Below are 15,000 nucleotides of genomic sequence, written 5' to 3'. Positions count from 1 at the left end.
GTACCAAATATGGGGGTAGTGGAGGGTATCGGTTGAGAAATGTCACAATGGTGGAGATAGAAGTTAAAGTTCATAGCACCGTATGAATCAGAGTTTTGGCTAACCTCTAACATATCATTGTTATCATGTCATTCACCACTGTCCTGCACCCCCCTCCCCCCCCCTCTCTCTCTCTCTCTCTCTCTCTCTCTCTCTCTCTCTCTCTCTCTCTCTCTCTCTCTCTCTCTCTCTCTCTCTCTCTCTCTCTCCACGACGTCTTTCTCCTTTCTTTCATTTGCCTCCCAAGAATTCTATTAGCGAATGCCTCCTCATCGCTGATGTTCTCTTCGGCAATCCTCCTCCTTTCCTTTGATATGAGCAGCGACAAAGGTTCTCTCTCACAGTATGGCAAGCAGTGCACGCCGTACCAGGGAGGGCCATGGACCATCGCCAGGCGTCCTCTGTGCTCCCCCTTAGGTTCCAGGCGCCCTTTCCGTGGTGAAGCATTTCCTCACTTTTTATTTCTCTCCGGTGTTTTCTTCAGTGTTTTTTTCTTTTTCTTTCCGCTTCTGTAATTATTTTTCTTAGCTCTGCCGGGTCTCATTATTGTCCTTTCTCGTGAAGTCTTGTTTTTTTCCCGAATTATACATTTTATATTTGACAATTTATTTTAAATAACTTTTCTTCTTTAAATCTTCTGCTAGTAGTTTCAATATTGATTGAAAGCACAGCTTATGAGAAATTATTAATTGAAACCTTTCATGATAGAAAGGCGTTTCGTTTCCTGTCGATTACACAGAATTGCATACAGTCAAAAATATGGAACAGGGAAGTGAAAGTATGGACTAGTAAGGCTTTCTTATTATAAAATATTCCCTCCAGAAAAGCTAAATTCATTGTTCAAAGGCAAGACTTCCGCAGGAAATCCAATTATGACAGTAGGGAGGGGGAGAGAGAGAGGCGTCGCCCTAACGAGCCTGAGAGCCGGCCATCTAATGGGATCAACGTTTTATCAAAGGTTATTCGCATTCATTAAAACTAAAGTATTTAGATCCTGCCACAAAATGTAGCATCGCCGCCTGCACCACTGCTTGCACGTGCACGTCACCTGCACGCAGGCGAGCAGATGCACCGCGTAGGCGGCAGCGGCGCTCCTCCCACCTGCGGTGTGGGGACAGAGCGCCTCGGATTAATGGGACAGGCCGCGAGAATATGCCTCACAGGTCATGGACTACCAGGTTGCTCGCTTTTCCTGTGTGGTGGTCCTTTTTACTCTTTATATTAATATCAATTTTTTTTTTTCGTATCTAGACAATTTTTTTATTTTTTTATTTATATACTCTTCTATATCATCTGATAAGGCTTTCAGTTTCCATTTTTCCTCTCCTCTCGCACGTATACACTAAACCCTATATTGTCCTGGCGGTGTTGTGACGCGACATTCGGTACCTCGTTATGCTCATTATCTTTCTTATATTCTTTCATACTCTCTCTCTCTCTCTCTCTCTCTCTCTCTCTCTCTCTCTCTCTCTCTCTCTCTCTCTCTGACTGGGAAAAGGTCGAGACTATTAGGCGTATCTCTAAGACAGTTGACAGTGCTAATAAGGTGTGCTGCTCTAATAAAGGCTCAAGGTCATGTAAAATACCGAAGTTGAAAATTTTTTCCATGCTTGTCGGTGAAAGAAGATGATTTTAAAATCAAGTAGTAAACATTAAAATCTACAAGTATGGACATTTTAACAAGTGGGAATGAATAAGGTGATCTACTTTGGATGTCAAATAGTATACACAACACAGATGAATTAGGAAGAGAATGACAATTAAAGCCTTGCTGGAGGATTCTGAAGACCCAAGAGAGTGGGGCTCAAGACCTAGGTATATCACTCCACATATGAACGCAACATCCAGCTTTAAATTGAAATTCAACATAAAAAATTAAGAAGGAACAGAAAAGGTTCACCTGCCAATGGTGGCCTCAGACACACTGGGATGCAATAAGGAAGAAATGAGATATAGAATAGGTGAGGTGATGTACGTATCGTAGATTGTGTGTTTGTGATATACATATATATATATATATATATATATATATATATATATATATATATATATATATATATATATATATATATATATATATATATATATATATATATATATATAGAGAGATGTGATGTCAGAAAAATATAATGTTTTAGACCATGAGTCCTGAAACCTGTACTAGATAAGTTTCAGCAATTATTGTTATTATGATGAACACAAAATACGGAGCGTAGCGAGGTCTCACAGACCAGAGGCTGTAAAAATGGCCTTATGAATAAATGAAATTGAAAAGCAGATAGTTGTATGAAGAATAGATGAGAAAAGACCTCACAATATTAAGCACATCATATATGAAAAAATGAGAATTGACAAATAAAAGGTTGTGGAATTTGAATATTTATGTAGCTAACAGAAATACAATCAAGAAAGGAAATAGGAGGAACCAGGCACCAATAACTCACCGCTATCTTCTCTGGCCAACACTCTCAGACGCCAGACTCCAGCAGAAAACTGGCATGGGTCATCTGAGCTGCCGTGCCTTTCCCTCGAGTGGCAGACGTCATCCCTTCAGGCATTAATGAGGGGTGGGCAAGGGCAGGTGGGGGACGGCACTGGGGGGGGGGATCCTCAGGCTTTTTGTAATTATCATTATGTTATATATATTAATAAACTTAACTAGATTAGTAACTCTGTACACTAATGTAAAAAAATTGTTGATTTGGACTTGGTAAGAACTCCTCAGAATATGCATTATTATTCTTTTCTCGTACGTGTTCATTGGATATTCATTTCCTTCCTATCTTTGATAAGGGGAAGGCCGTTCATGTTCGCGTGAAAACGGAGACGCACGATTTTCATGTTGTTAGAGATTTACCACATCATCTGCAACAAAAGAAGAATGCCACCTTTCCTTCTGATATAAATTAAGTCAACAATTTGGATTATAATGTAATTTATCTTCTAAATCTTCTTGACCATTCTTGACCTTGTAATGGAAATATGAACACGAAATAATAGTTACAGCAATGGTGTTTAGTGGAAGTGAACGAGTTACGGCAGAGGTCACGCCGAGTGCAGCCCAAACACTGCTGCCTCGTAGTGGCACTGTGACGTTCCCTGCGTTACTTGGAGCACTGAAGATATTTTTCATATTGGTTTTGCTTGAGATGAATTCCTTACAGTTCATCTTTATTATTATCATTATTATTATTATTATTATTATTATTATTATTATTATTATTACTATTACTATTATTATTATTTTCATTATTGTTACTATTATCTAAGTATTTCTATTTATATGATTATATAGTTAGTATAATTGTTATTTGGCTGTTCATGCATTATAGCTCGTAGAACAACAATAACAGCACCATAAATCGTTTGAGCTTTTCCATTCCCACAAGCGATTTCTATACATTACAGCTCACCCTTATGCAGATCCTGTGTAAAACGTATCACGACTGAATTGGTATTTGCATAAAGACACCATTTACATGAAACACTCTCTCTCTCTCTCTCTCTCTCTCTCTCTCTCTTTTATCTATCTATTTCGATCTATCTATCTATCTATATGTCTATCTATCCATTCATCCCTTTTTTATTTAAATGTATCTTTATCTATGTAAAGATTTATCCTTATAGGGAAGGACGAAATGAAAAACAAGTATAACGTTTAAGGATAATATATATGCTTTCCTTTCACATAACAGATAAATCTTTTTTTTAACAGGGAACAAATATATTTTTTTTCTACTAACATTCACTAGGTAAGAACAATAGTTTGAAAGATTCGTACATTTGAGATATACCCAAGAATATTTGTAGAAGACGAGGAGAAGGGGCAGCTTGGGCAGAGTAGATTGTACAGTTTTGTCAAGTACGAATGTAAAAAACTGTAAAAAATGACTAGATGTGTCTGCGATTTGCCACAGAGCAAACAAGGCGAAGGCGAGGCGTGAGGAGTGAGTGGACGTAAGGTGGGAGGGAGAGGGAAGGGGTACCGACGAGATGTGATCGAAAAAAAATTCTATGCTCAGTTTGGCAACAACAATGACGTCATTTCCGGTAAAACAACAGACTATGCTACACAGACCTGCTGAAACACTGAAGCCAAATAGTTTGTCTCGGCGCCGTGAACAACAAATGAATGAACGTGATCGGTATTAATACCCAAATTTTTGCTGTGAGCGGGGCGCCTGCGTGTTACTGGAGCCTGACGAAGGGATCTTGTTCGACAACAGATATTCTCATTTGACAACAAAGAGTCCAATATTAAGTCAACTACAAGTGTGTCGTGCAGAAATGGCCGAGGTATAAATGGCGGAGGTAAAAAGGGAAGTACAAGACCACGTTGACTGTGTGCAATATAGCGCGATATTGCTATTCCGCCCCGGCCGGACCCGATAGGGCGGCTGGGGAAGGTGCATCCGTCTGGATACAACATCAATATTCAGGTAGACGTACGGGCAGATAGACAGGTAGGTAACATACATACACACAGACAGGTAACATACAGTCAGACAGATAACATACAGACAGTCAGACAGATAGACAGATAAGACAGAGAGACAGGCAACACACCCACACACACACACACACACACACACACACACACACACACACAAAACACTGTGACCATTAATCAAGGAGTTTACACAGGTGTTGGCATGCACCTGTTTATCTCGGCCATCATCGTCTCGGCCACTTCTGGACCTTCACGGAGCCGCCACGTCCCTGCCCGCCAGCGCAACACAGGTGACGCTGCATCGCGCCCCGCGTCACACTTACACACTATTGGGTCGGGGTGTGGGTGGTGCTTCCGGCGGAGCACCAAGAGCCAGGAGGCGGCTCACCACTCCTCACAATAAATGGTATTTAAATTGTCATTATTGATTATTACAATAATATCATTACTATTATCATGATCATTATCATGATTATCATCATCATCACTGTCATTCTTTTTAACATCATATCGTCATTATTATAATAATAATGATAATATTATTATTATTATTATTATTATTATTATTATTATTATTATTATTATTATTATCTATTTTTTATCATTATCGTTATCAATACTATTATTATTGTTATAACTATTGTCATCATTATAATGGTAATTTAAGGGTAACATCAGGATTATGTGTGTGTGTGTGTGTGTGTGTGTGTGTGTGTGTGTGTGTGTGTGTGTGTGTGTGTGTGTGTGTGTGTGTGTGTGTGTGTGTGTGTGTGTGTGTGTGTGTGTGTGTGTGTGTGTGTGTGTGTGTGTGTGTGTGTGTGTGTGTGTGTGTGTGTGTGTGTGTGTGTGTGTGTGTGTGTGTGTGTGTGTGTGTGTACTTCCATCTTGAACATCGATCTAATATACGTATAAACACCAAGAGTTTTCAGAAAAATAATATTGTAGATTGGGAGCCAAGGTGACATGAAATCTTTAGAGCATTAATTCTGACAGGCATTGATTTCAAAATAGTATTTATCTTCGTGTATGTATATATGTATATAAACTTCAAACACCAAGTCCTCTATTACACATATTATATATATATATATAGTATATGCATGAGCTACTTGTGTACCTACGTGGTACTTCTTGTCAACACTGAGTATTATTATGATCCTTTGAGACGCGCACATTTGTGATCTAGAGTCCAGCTTGAGCACCAAGGAGTGTGTGTGTGTGTGTGTGTGTGTGTGTGTGTGTGTGTGTGTGTGTGTGTGTGTGTGTGTACGCGCGCGCTTGCTTACGTGGACACTTTGGAGCGTGGTTGCACATACTTTATTGACTTCAGGGTGTATTTATGTTTTCGCCCTTTGTAATATTCCCGTGCTGCTGTCCGGGAGAAATCTTAGGTGTGGGTGGTCCAGTGTCAGGGGAGGGTGGAATAGGCGAGGCGCGTGGGGAGGGACGAGGACTGGGAGTGGAGCGCAGAGGGGAGTTACACGATGGTGATGAAGTCCCGGGGCGGAATGTGTGGAAGGTGGGACGGCCGTAGCGACCAGTTGGGAGATGTGGGGAGCGTGGGGAGGGCGATGCCCGGGGTGAATGGCGTGGACTAGGAGTGGAGCGGATGGAAAGGGAGGGAGAATTACAGGAAGACTGAGGTGACGGGTGTGAGGGATGTGTGATGGGGGAAGAGGCTCCAGTTTGCAATGTATGTAGGCTTGGGTTAGAAGCGCGGGCGGGAGGAGGCGTGGGAAGTGGGGTTGGAGGTTGAGAAGGTGTGGATGGAATCGGGGATGGAGATAGGGGAAGGTCGGGGCAGGTGGAGAAGGAGGGGGGAGGGGGAGGAAGCTTATGCTACACATCAATAGTGGTCTTTCCTTCGTCGCCCACCTTGATGCTAAGGAGAGTGGTGGTTGTTTGGTCCTTGGCAGTCACCTGGCTCGGGTCTCGCGGCACTTGTTGCTGCTGTTGTTGCTGTTGCTGATGCTGAGGCTGATGGAAGCTCTTCAGCTTGGCCACATCCTCGCGGAGCTGCAGCAGCAGGTTGGCCATCTTCTTGAGGTGTTTGTCTTGTGTTTGAACGCGAGTCTTGAGCATCTTGATTTCTGTGTCCTGGCGGCCCACCTTGTCCTGGTAAAGTTGTGACAGTAGCCGCAGTACCATCTGTAAGTGAGCATGACGCGATTCAAAAGTGTCACCAGAGAGTGACTTGCGGGGAGTTTTACTGGCTCCAGCTTGTGGCCCCTTTGCGGCTTCTGCAGCTGCTGCCGCCACGGGTGTGGGAATAGGGGGTATTCCAGCCTGCTGATCAAGGGACACAAAGAAACGAGGATCCTCTTCCTGTGAGGACTTTGAGCGGCGGCTGGACATGCGGCTAGGAGCATTGTAGACCTTAACAGAAGGACGTTTTATCTTTTTGCTGCCGTAACAGCGAGTTTCGGCGTCACGAGAGAAGAAGTTCTTAGCTTTGTTTTTGTTTTTAGAAGTACCAGCCTTAAAAGGTACACTGTGAATTTGGGAGACCTTCTCCAAGAGTCTGAGCAGCGTGGGCGCGCTCTTGGGCTTGTTAACTGGCTCTGAGTGTCGCCGCACGATGTCTGGTTCGTGGACATACTTGCGTTTGATGGTGGAGCGGCGGAAGGGACGCTGACGGGCGATGGCAGCTTGGTGAGCAGCGGAAGGTGTGATGCTGGCTGTCACTGAGCCTTCCTCGTTGATGGTGGATATCGGATGTTGCTGCATGTGGCGCTGCTTACACTGCGGGTGGTGTTGGAACTGTCGTGCGTGCTGCTGCGACTGAGACGGGGGTGGTCCTGGGTGCTGGTGGTGCTGGTGGTGTGGATGCTGAGCATGATGTTGGTGCTGCATATGCTGTTGATGTTGTTGTTGATGGAGCTGTTGCTGGTGAAGCTGTTGTTGGTGAAGCTGCTGTTGCTGCTGCTGATGAAGCTGTTGTTGCTGGAGCTGTTGCTGCTGCTGCTGTTGCTGTTGTTGCTGTTGCTGCTGCTGCTGTTGCTGCTGCTGCTTCTGCTGGTATTGCTGATGATACTGGTGCGTGTAGTATTGCTGATATTGTTGCTGCTGCAGCTGCTGCAGTTGATGTTCATGATACAAGATTTGCTGGTGAAGCATATGATCTTGATGCTCCTGAGATATGTCCTGTGGCTGCTGGTGGTGGTGGTGGTCTTGTGCGTGTGGATGGTCCTGGGAATAGCTGCCTTCTGGGTAACTGCCGGGGACTTGCTGCTCCTGTGGGTAGGTACCGGCCACCTGGTGGTCTTGCTGATAAGTACCAGGCACCTGGTGCTCTTGTTGATAAGTACTGGGCACTTGATGTTCCTGCTGATAGGTGCCGGGTACCTGGTGCTCCTGTGGATATGTGCCGGGGACCTGGTGCTCCTGCGGATAAGTGCCGGGGACCTGGTGTTCCTGTGAGTATCCTGGTGCTTGGTGGTCTTGTGGGTATCCTTGAATCTGGTGCTCCTGTGAATAACCACTGGACATCTGCTGGTGATCCTGCATGTGTGACATGTGGTCCTGAGAGTACGGGGGAGGCATCTGCTGCTCTTGCTGTGGGTCGTGGGGAGCCTGGTGGTCGTGGTGAGGCTGGGAGGAGTAGTGTGGTGGGTGATGGGGATCATGAGAGTGTTGCTGAAGGGGAAAACCGGGCAATTCGTGGGCAGCGGCTTCGTGCATGCCGCTGTCGGTGTCGGTATCGTTTCCGGAGGCTGTGATTTCCGCTTCGTGTTCGCATGCACGGCAGTGCACCTCTGGTGGAGGAGGAACTACGTTGATCTCGGTGGGTGTGATATTACCAAGAGACATTTTTGGGCGCCTTTGGGCCAGGCGCCTTTTCCTCTGCGAGGAACCTCCATAGGGTCGAGTGAGGGTGGTGCGGGTGAGGGAAGGGCGGCGAGGCGGGGTGGGTACTCCACTTACGTAAGAACGAGGCAGAGAGGAGCGACGTGGCTGAGGGATTGCAACGGCGGAGGCGCGACGAGACTGCGATGCTGCTGCTGCGGCAACGGCAGAGGCACGTCGCGACTGTGGTGTTGCTGCTGCTGCGGCGGCGGCTGCCAGAAGGTTAGAGCTGTATAGAGGCGGGATCCAGTACACCAGATCTGACTGGGCGTCGTTCATCATGGCGGCCATCGGCTTCCAGGCCCATTCCATCTGCAACTGAAGTGGGGATTAATGCCTCAGCCAAGAGGGATTAGAAGTTAATGCCAGTCATGGGTTACGTTTGTCTATACTAGAAATATTTATGGTACAACCAGGTATAATTATGCTCTTCTATGCTCTACGTCATCCAGTCACGTGCCATTTCCTCCCACACCTACTGTTATCTCTCATCCATAACTGACGCAGCTCAAACAGCTCCTGCTGCTTCCCTTGCAAGAGGTCCCGCACTCCACAAGATAATTAGGATTTTTTCTTCTACCTCCTATCTTTTGAACTTTGCCTCAGTTTAACTTTAGCATTCCTGAACCAGGTTGCCTTTCCTTTTCTCTCCCCCCTCCCCCGCCTTACCTTCTCCTCCAGGGCTTTTCTTTGAGCCTCCGCCGCCCGTCTGGCTTTAGTGCTGTTGGTGACGCGAAACTTCAGCATGGTGTTGGTGATGTCAGGGCCTTCGGGGTAAAATCGAACTCTTGAGGTCTGTATTACACCCCCTTGGGTGGTGTAGGGTCGATAAGGAGCGTTACAGCCGTGGTTGTGCCTTCAGCCTCAGTGGTGTCAGGTCTACTGCTGCAGTCAACCCGTTGGTGGTATTGGTGTCAACAGCTTTTAACGTGGTGGTGTCAACAGGGAATCTGGAGGGGAAAAAAATAACGTGTCTTTATTTCAGTCACCAAGGAGACGCAGGCAGAGGAGCGAGGCGAGGGGTTAGTAATGGGAGAGATAGCAGGGAGCGTGGGAGAGGGAAAGAGAGGAGGGAGTGGGAGTTGCAGCTTTGGAGTGGGAGAGTGGGGAAGAGAGAAACGGTCCTTTAAAGACGAAACACTCACAAAGGCGAGCACCACCTCAGCTGACCTGCGGCTGCTCTACTCCTACCATTCTATCATGTACCCATACCTCACCTGCCCTGTTGCACTGCCATGTCTCTCGCGGCCTGGAATGTCCGCTAATCAACCCTGCCACTTCGTCCTGTGGCACTTTTTTTTTTATGTTAAGGCCTATAGCGCTTATAGGCATACTTGAAGAGTATATGTGGGAAGAGCTGTTAAGCTTCCACCCATTAGTGGCACAGGCTATTTTATTTATAGTAGTACCCATATTTGGGCCCATATCAGCACCCAAGCGCATCTTTGGTGTAACAATCTAGAAACTGGGTATCATGGTGACATGAAGGTAACTTTAAACCACTCGACAAATGGCATAGCTTCAAAGCGGTATGTGGTGGGATTCGAACCTATACGCGTGGACGTCTGCCCGATCCCACGCTCACCACCTTATCCATTATGCCACTGGTTCATCTTTCCCGTGAACCACACCGCCTCTCTATCCACAAATCATTCGCTTTGCCTCGCCTGCTAAGTCTCACTTATCGCGTCTCACTCTCCTTACATCCCTCATCCGCCTTCACTCGACGAAGTGCCTCTCTCATCCTACATTCTTCACCATTTTTACTCAACTCGCTATTAGGCTCTACCTGCTCTACGTCAGTTACCGTGCATCGGTCGCTATATTTCACTCCGTTCCATTCACATTCTCTGACTCGTCTTGCTTTATTCACCGTGACTCATTCACCTTGTTTCACCAATCTTGTTTTCACTGTCTCACTTGTTCTCTCATACATCCACCCTTCACCCAGCCATTTTCATTGTCTCACTTGGTCTCTCACTGATCCACTCTCCACCTCTCTGCCTCACTTACACTGGTTTGCTTTCTTTCTCTTACTCCCTGTCTTGCCTGTCATCCCTCACCTGTTCGAAGAATCTCACAAACATTCACGTCGCCCACTTTTCCTTCGCACACTTGACCTTCCTTTCGTGTTTTGCTTCGTTGGATTTTTACACACCGATGAGCATTCTCTGCCCAGGAAATGCGGCCAAAATAAATATTTCGTGCCCCAGACCAACCAAACTATTTGTTCACAAACTCTCTATATATATTATTGCAGCGGTCCCTGTTTTGTACAACGTGTTCAGTTTGTTTTCGTGGATTGAATGTATTCATGTTTTTTTTTTTACGCAAAGGAGAGGAAGGAATATTGAGGACATTACTGAGCCACGCGATGAAAGCAACGGTCTGCCAAAATCTGCGGGCGCAATAACGCTATTTTGAATTCCAGGGAGAGCAGGTGTGTGAGATGAGTGTGGGTGAGGTGTTCCGGCGCGCCACACTCCGCCACATCGCTCTCCGGTGATCATGAATAGCATTGTAATCAGCTCATTCCTCTCCCTGAATAAAAGACAAGTCAGTAATTATAATGACACAGAAGTGACTGAATTCCTAGAAGTATACTAATGTAGGACTTGATTATGATTTAGGTTGATAGAACATGAGCTTGAAAAGATATTCATATATTGGTAACTACTGCAAACCAAAAATATTCAGAGCTCGCCTTGTTAATACGTACATGCAGCAATATAAATGCATGAGACTGGAAATTAATTTTCAAAGAAGCACTATGAAATGTAAATATTGAAAAAAAAGACATTAATGAAGTAGCGAAATTAAATAAATGTGAACTTGAGGAAATGTATTACTGACAGGACCTAAGGCTGACATCAGTAAAATAAATTTACTAAAATTAAGAAAAATAGGAAATTAAGAGAGAAAGAAAACTCTGGTGAGAGTTTGTGTAGCTCTGTGCCCATGTCTCAGTTCATGGCAGGTAAACGAGTAGAGCTGTGGACAGACAGGACAGGGAGGCACTTGCAGGTGCGCACCGCCACACTTGAGTCCGGGTTTAATGGGTTCGAAAAGTTCTCACCCGTGAAAATTATAAACATTATATACTGATAGAGTGTATTTGTATCATGCACTAGTCTGAAACAAACATTATGCGTTGTGCTGGACTCTCAGGCAAAGTAAAGCTACGCACGTCAGTGGTCACAGCAGCGATCACATCCGTCAGCCTACGTACTGTCCATACATTACACAAACAGAAACTAACATGTTTTTTCTTGAGTTATGTGGATGGTGACACTCACACCGTTGCACTAACCATACCTCCTTCGCCTTCCTTCCTTTCCTTGTGCCAATCCCTTGCCTTCACAGCTCTGTCTCACTCAACCTGCTATTCTTTCTGTCTAGTTACCCAGCCTCACACACTCTGTCTCGTACCTGTTTCTCCGATTACCTTGCTTAACTCATCCTATATACTCACCAGGCTTCTTTAATCCTATCTCGCTAATCCTGCCTCATCCACTGTTCACCCACCACATCCTATTGTCTTATTCATCCTTTCTCACCCTGCCTCACCTGTCGTTCCTCATATATTCAAGGAATCTTACAAACATTCACGTCGCCCATTTTTGCTTCACACACTTGACCTTTCTTATGCATTTTACTCAGTCGGGATTTTTTACACACCGATGAGCATTCCCCGCCCAGGAAATGCGGCCGAAATAAATGTTCCGTGCACGAGACAGGTCAAACTGTTTTTCTTCTCAAACTGAATTTATTATCACAGCGAGTTTCTTTATTTATTTTTTCATACCATACTTTCATACATTCTTTACTTAGTTTTGGAGGGGGAATAATTTCTTTTCCTTCTTTTCTATTCTTTCTAATCATACATTTTTTGGGAGGGATACGGATGATCCGCACGATGAAAGCAGCGATGTGGCAGATTCTGCTGACGTACCACAACTCATCTCGAATTCTGGGAACACAGGTGTGGGCAAAACAGTGGGAAAGGAGCTCCAAGGTGGCTCGCTCCTGGGACATACTCGTATTACTGTATAAACAAGACATTTCTTTTAGCATTACAAACACAATCTAGCAAAGCCAAGGCCATTTCTTTTTTTCGATATTTTGTTGTGGAGAAAACTCGACTCGCAGCTACAGTGAATAAGCTAAGGATGTCAAAATTATGCTGAATTATTTGTTGTTTTGTATTTACTTTTCCGAGTAGTAATGAGTCAATTTTATTAACCAAGACACTTTACTGACATAACAGTCAGCTGTTGTCCTTGCATAAAAATATTATCCATCCCATATCTGTCCCTATCAAAGAAATATGAAGTAACGTATAAAAATAACGACAGTGCTTGAAAGGAACGGACTTAGTAAACGATAAAGAAATATTCAAATCTTAAAAAAAAAAATACTTCAAAAATAAAAGAAATATTAAATGAAGGAGTTAAAGAATTACACTAAAAGAGAAGAGTTACAAAACTGATTATTAAAAGGAAGAATGCTTAAGCTGAATACTGAAACTGCAAATAATTGAAATTCCTCTGATATTAGCAGGTATTATTGACAAGAATCTACTACGAAAATTTAAAACAAGGAGTTAATAATTGGAAGAAGAGAAAGAAGAAGAAGAAGAAGAAGAAGAAGGAGGAGGAGGAGGAGGAGGAGGAGGAGGAGGAGGAGGAGGAGGAGGAGGAGGAGGAGGAGGAGGAGGAGGAGGAGGAGGAGGAGGAGGAGGAGGAGGAGGAGGAGGAGGAGGAGGAGGAGGAGCAGGAGAAGAAGAAGGAGGAGAAGGAGGAGGAGAAGGAGGAGGAGGAGGAGGAGGAGAAGGAGAAGGAGGAGGAGAAGAAGAACAAAAACAAGAACAAGAACAAGAACAAAAACAAGAAGAAAAAGGAGAAGAAGAAGAAGAAGAAGAAGAAGAAGAAGAAGAAGAAGAAGAAGAAGAGAGAGAGAGAGAGAGAGAGAGAGAGAGAGAGAGAGAGAGAGAGAGAGAGAGAGAGAGAGAGAGAGAGAGAGAGAGAGAAAGGAACAGGGAAGGAAGTACCTGGAATAATGTAATCATATATTACTTTGTGGCAGCCAAACAATTGGGTTCACGTTCAGAAAAGCGGAGACAGCACAAGCGGAAAGACTTGCAGCTGTGCGCCACTAACCCCACCCGAGACTTGATGGGTACAAATTGCTCTGGCGCGTAAAGATTCTAAACATTACATGCTAACGATAAACATATTGCGAGGCGGTTGAGCTCTCAAGTATCACGGAATAAAAATGCACACCTCGGTAACCACAGTAATGAGATATACCTTCACTGTTGCCTTCTGTCTACCTGCGTATATTACACGAACTAAAATGTTTTTTCTGTCATTTCTGTAGATGACAATACATTCTCCGCCACCATCTCCGCCACCACCACGGATACCATCGCCATCATCTTAAAGAAGAAAACGCCACCACCGCCACCATCACATCCACGCCGGCGCCACCACCGCCGCCGCCACCCCATGGACCACCACCACTATTATGAAAATTCAGTCTGCAGAAGATGACACGGCAATCTCAGACACGCTCGTTATAATTTTCTCCACTTTTCGTAGTATACTGAGTTCTTCCCGTGGTTTAATATCCCTTTCCATTGACCATTGCCTGCAGCTCTCATCATGTCTTTGTCTTGCCAACCACGCGAGTGACACACGGCCTGCCTGATCCTTCACAGCCATGTATGAATGTATCTACTTATGTATCGATATTTAATGCCTGATCTGCTTTCTGTTCCCCTGAAATCCTCCAAGGTAATGATCACAACAGAAAAACCTCCGCATATTATCAATTCTTATATTTTATCTTTTGAATATCCCACTCTCTTCTCATCACAGCATTTCGTACATTCCAGTATCATGTATTCGTCATTCACTAGAGGTGATCGTCGTGCTTCTAACGCATCTGTCATACTATCAAGAGTAGTAGTTGTTTGTCTGCCTGCGTGTCCGTTTGCCTGCGTGTCTGTCTCTTTGGTATATTCGTAGCTAGATGTGTGAATAAAAGTAACACTATAGAGCGGGAAATATCCGAGAACCTGAATGTAATTTACCTGAACTCCCGCAAAAAAAAAAAAAAAAAAACCCGACTCAATCAAAAGGCATCAGCAAAAGTGAATAGTCAGAGAGAAATTATGCAAGGTTAGATTCACTGTAATAGCACACCGAGCATATGTTACAGGGATAACTATTTTACGACGCGGCTAATGGTGAGGATTAAAACGGACCTCTGAGCTGAAATTATGAGATGGAAGGAAAACGTAAATGCGGCCAGAGTGGGATTATATGCTTTGCCAATTTTCTGTTAAGTCCAAAATGACACTTTTTTTCTCTTTTCCTTTTTCCTTTCATTTTTTTCTCCTTTTTTTTTGTATGTGTGTGTGTGTGTGTGTGTGTGTGTGTGTGTGTGTGTGTGTGTGTGTGTGTGTGTGTGTCATCTGGCTTTGTTCTCTTGCACCTGACACACACACACACACACACACACACACACACACAGAACATATTATAGCCTCTTTTATAGAAATTTCTTTCTTTCCACCATGTAATTATTTCCTTTAATTATTAAAATCATATATTTCCCTTTTCATAGACCGAGCATTTCAACTTATCTTCCTCATTCATAAT

At 44.2% G+C, this 15,000-nt stretch overlaps 1 protein-coding gene across 1 annotated transcript in view; it reads right to left on the bottom strand.

The window, feature by feature from the left end:
- Positions 1 to 3,691: 3,691 nt before the first annotated feature.
- Positions 3,692 to 15,000, bottom strand: part of LOC123517616 (mediator of RNA polymerase II transcription subunit 15-like) — a 20,131-nt gene continuing 8,822 nt past the window's right edge. The window contains exons 2-3 of the mRNA XM_045277894.1: positions 9,005 to 9,285; positions 3,692 to 8,653 (exon numbers count right to left, since the gene is read on the bottom strand). Of these exons, the coding sequence (XP_045133829.1) occupies positions 6,329 to 8,653; positions 9,005 to 9,082 (2,403 nt within the window). The 5' untranslated portion in view covers positions 9,083 to 9,285 and the 3' untranslated portion in view covers positions 3,692 to 6,328. The remainder of the gene's footprint in view (positions 8,654 to 9,004; positions 9,286 to 15,000) is intronic.

This window comes from Portunus trituberculatus, chromosome 42 (genome assembly GCF_017591435.1).
Source record: "Portunus trituberculatus isolate SZX2019 chromosome 42, ASM1759143v1, whole genome shotgun sequence".
Classification (NCBI taxonomy): Eukaryota; Metazoa; Arthropoda; class Malacostraca; order Decapoda; family Portunidae; genus Portunus; species Portunus trituberculatus.
Note: the sequence above shows the minus strand (reverse complement) of the source record. Positions and strands in the feature narration are given on the sequence as shown.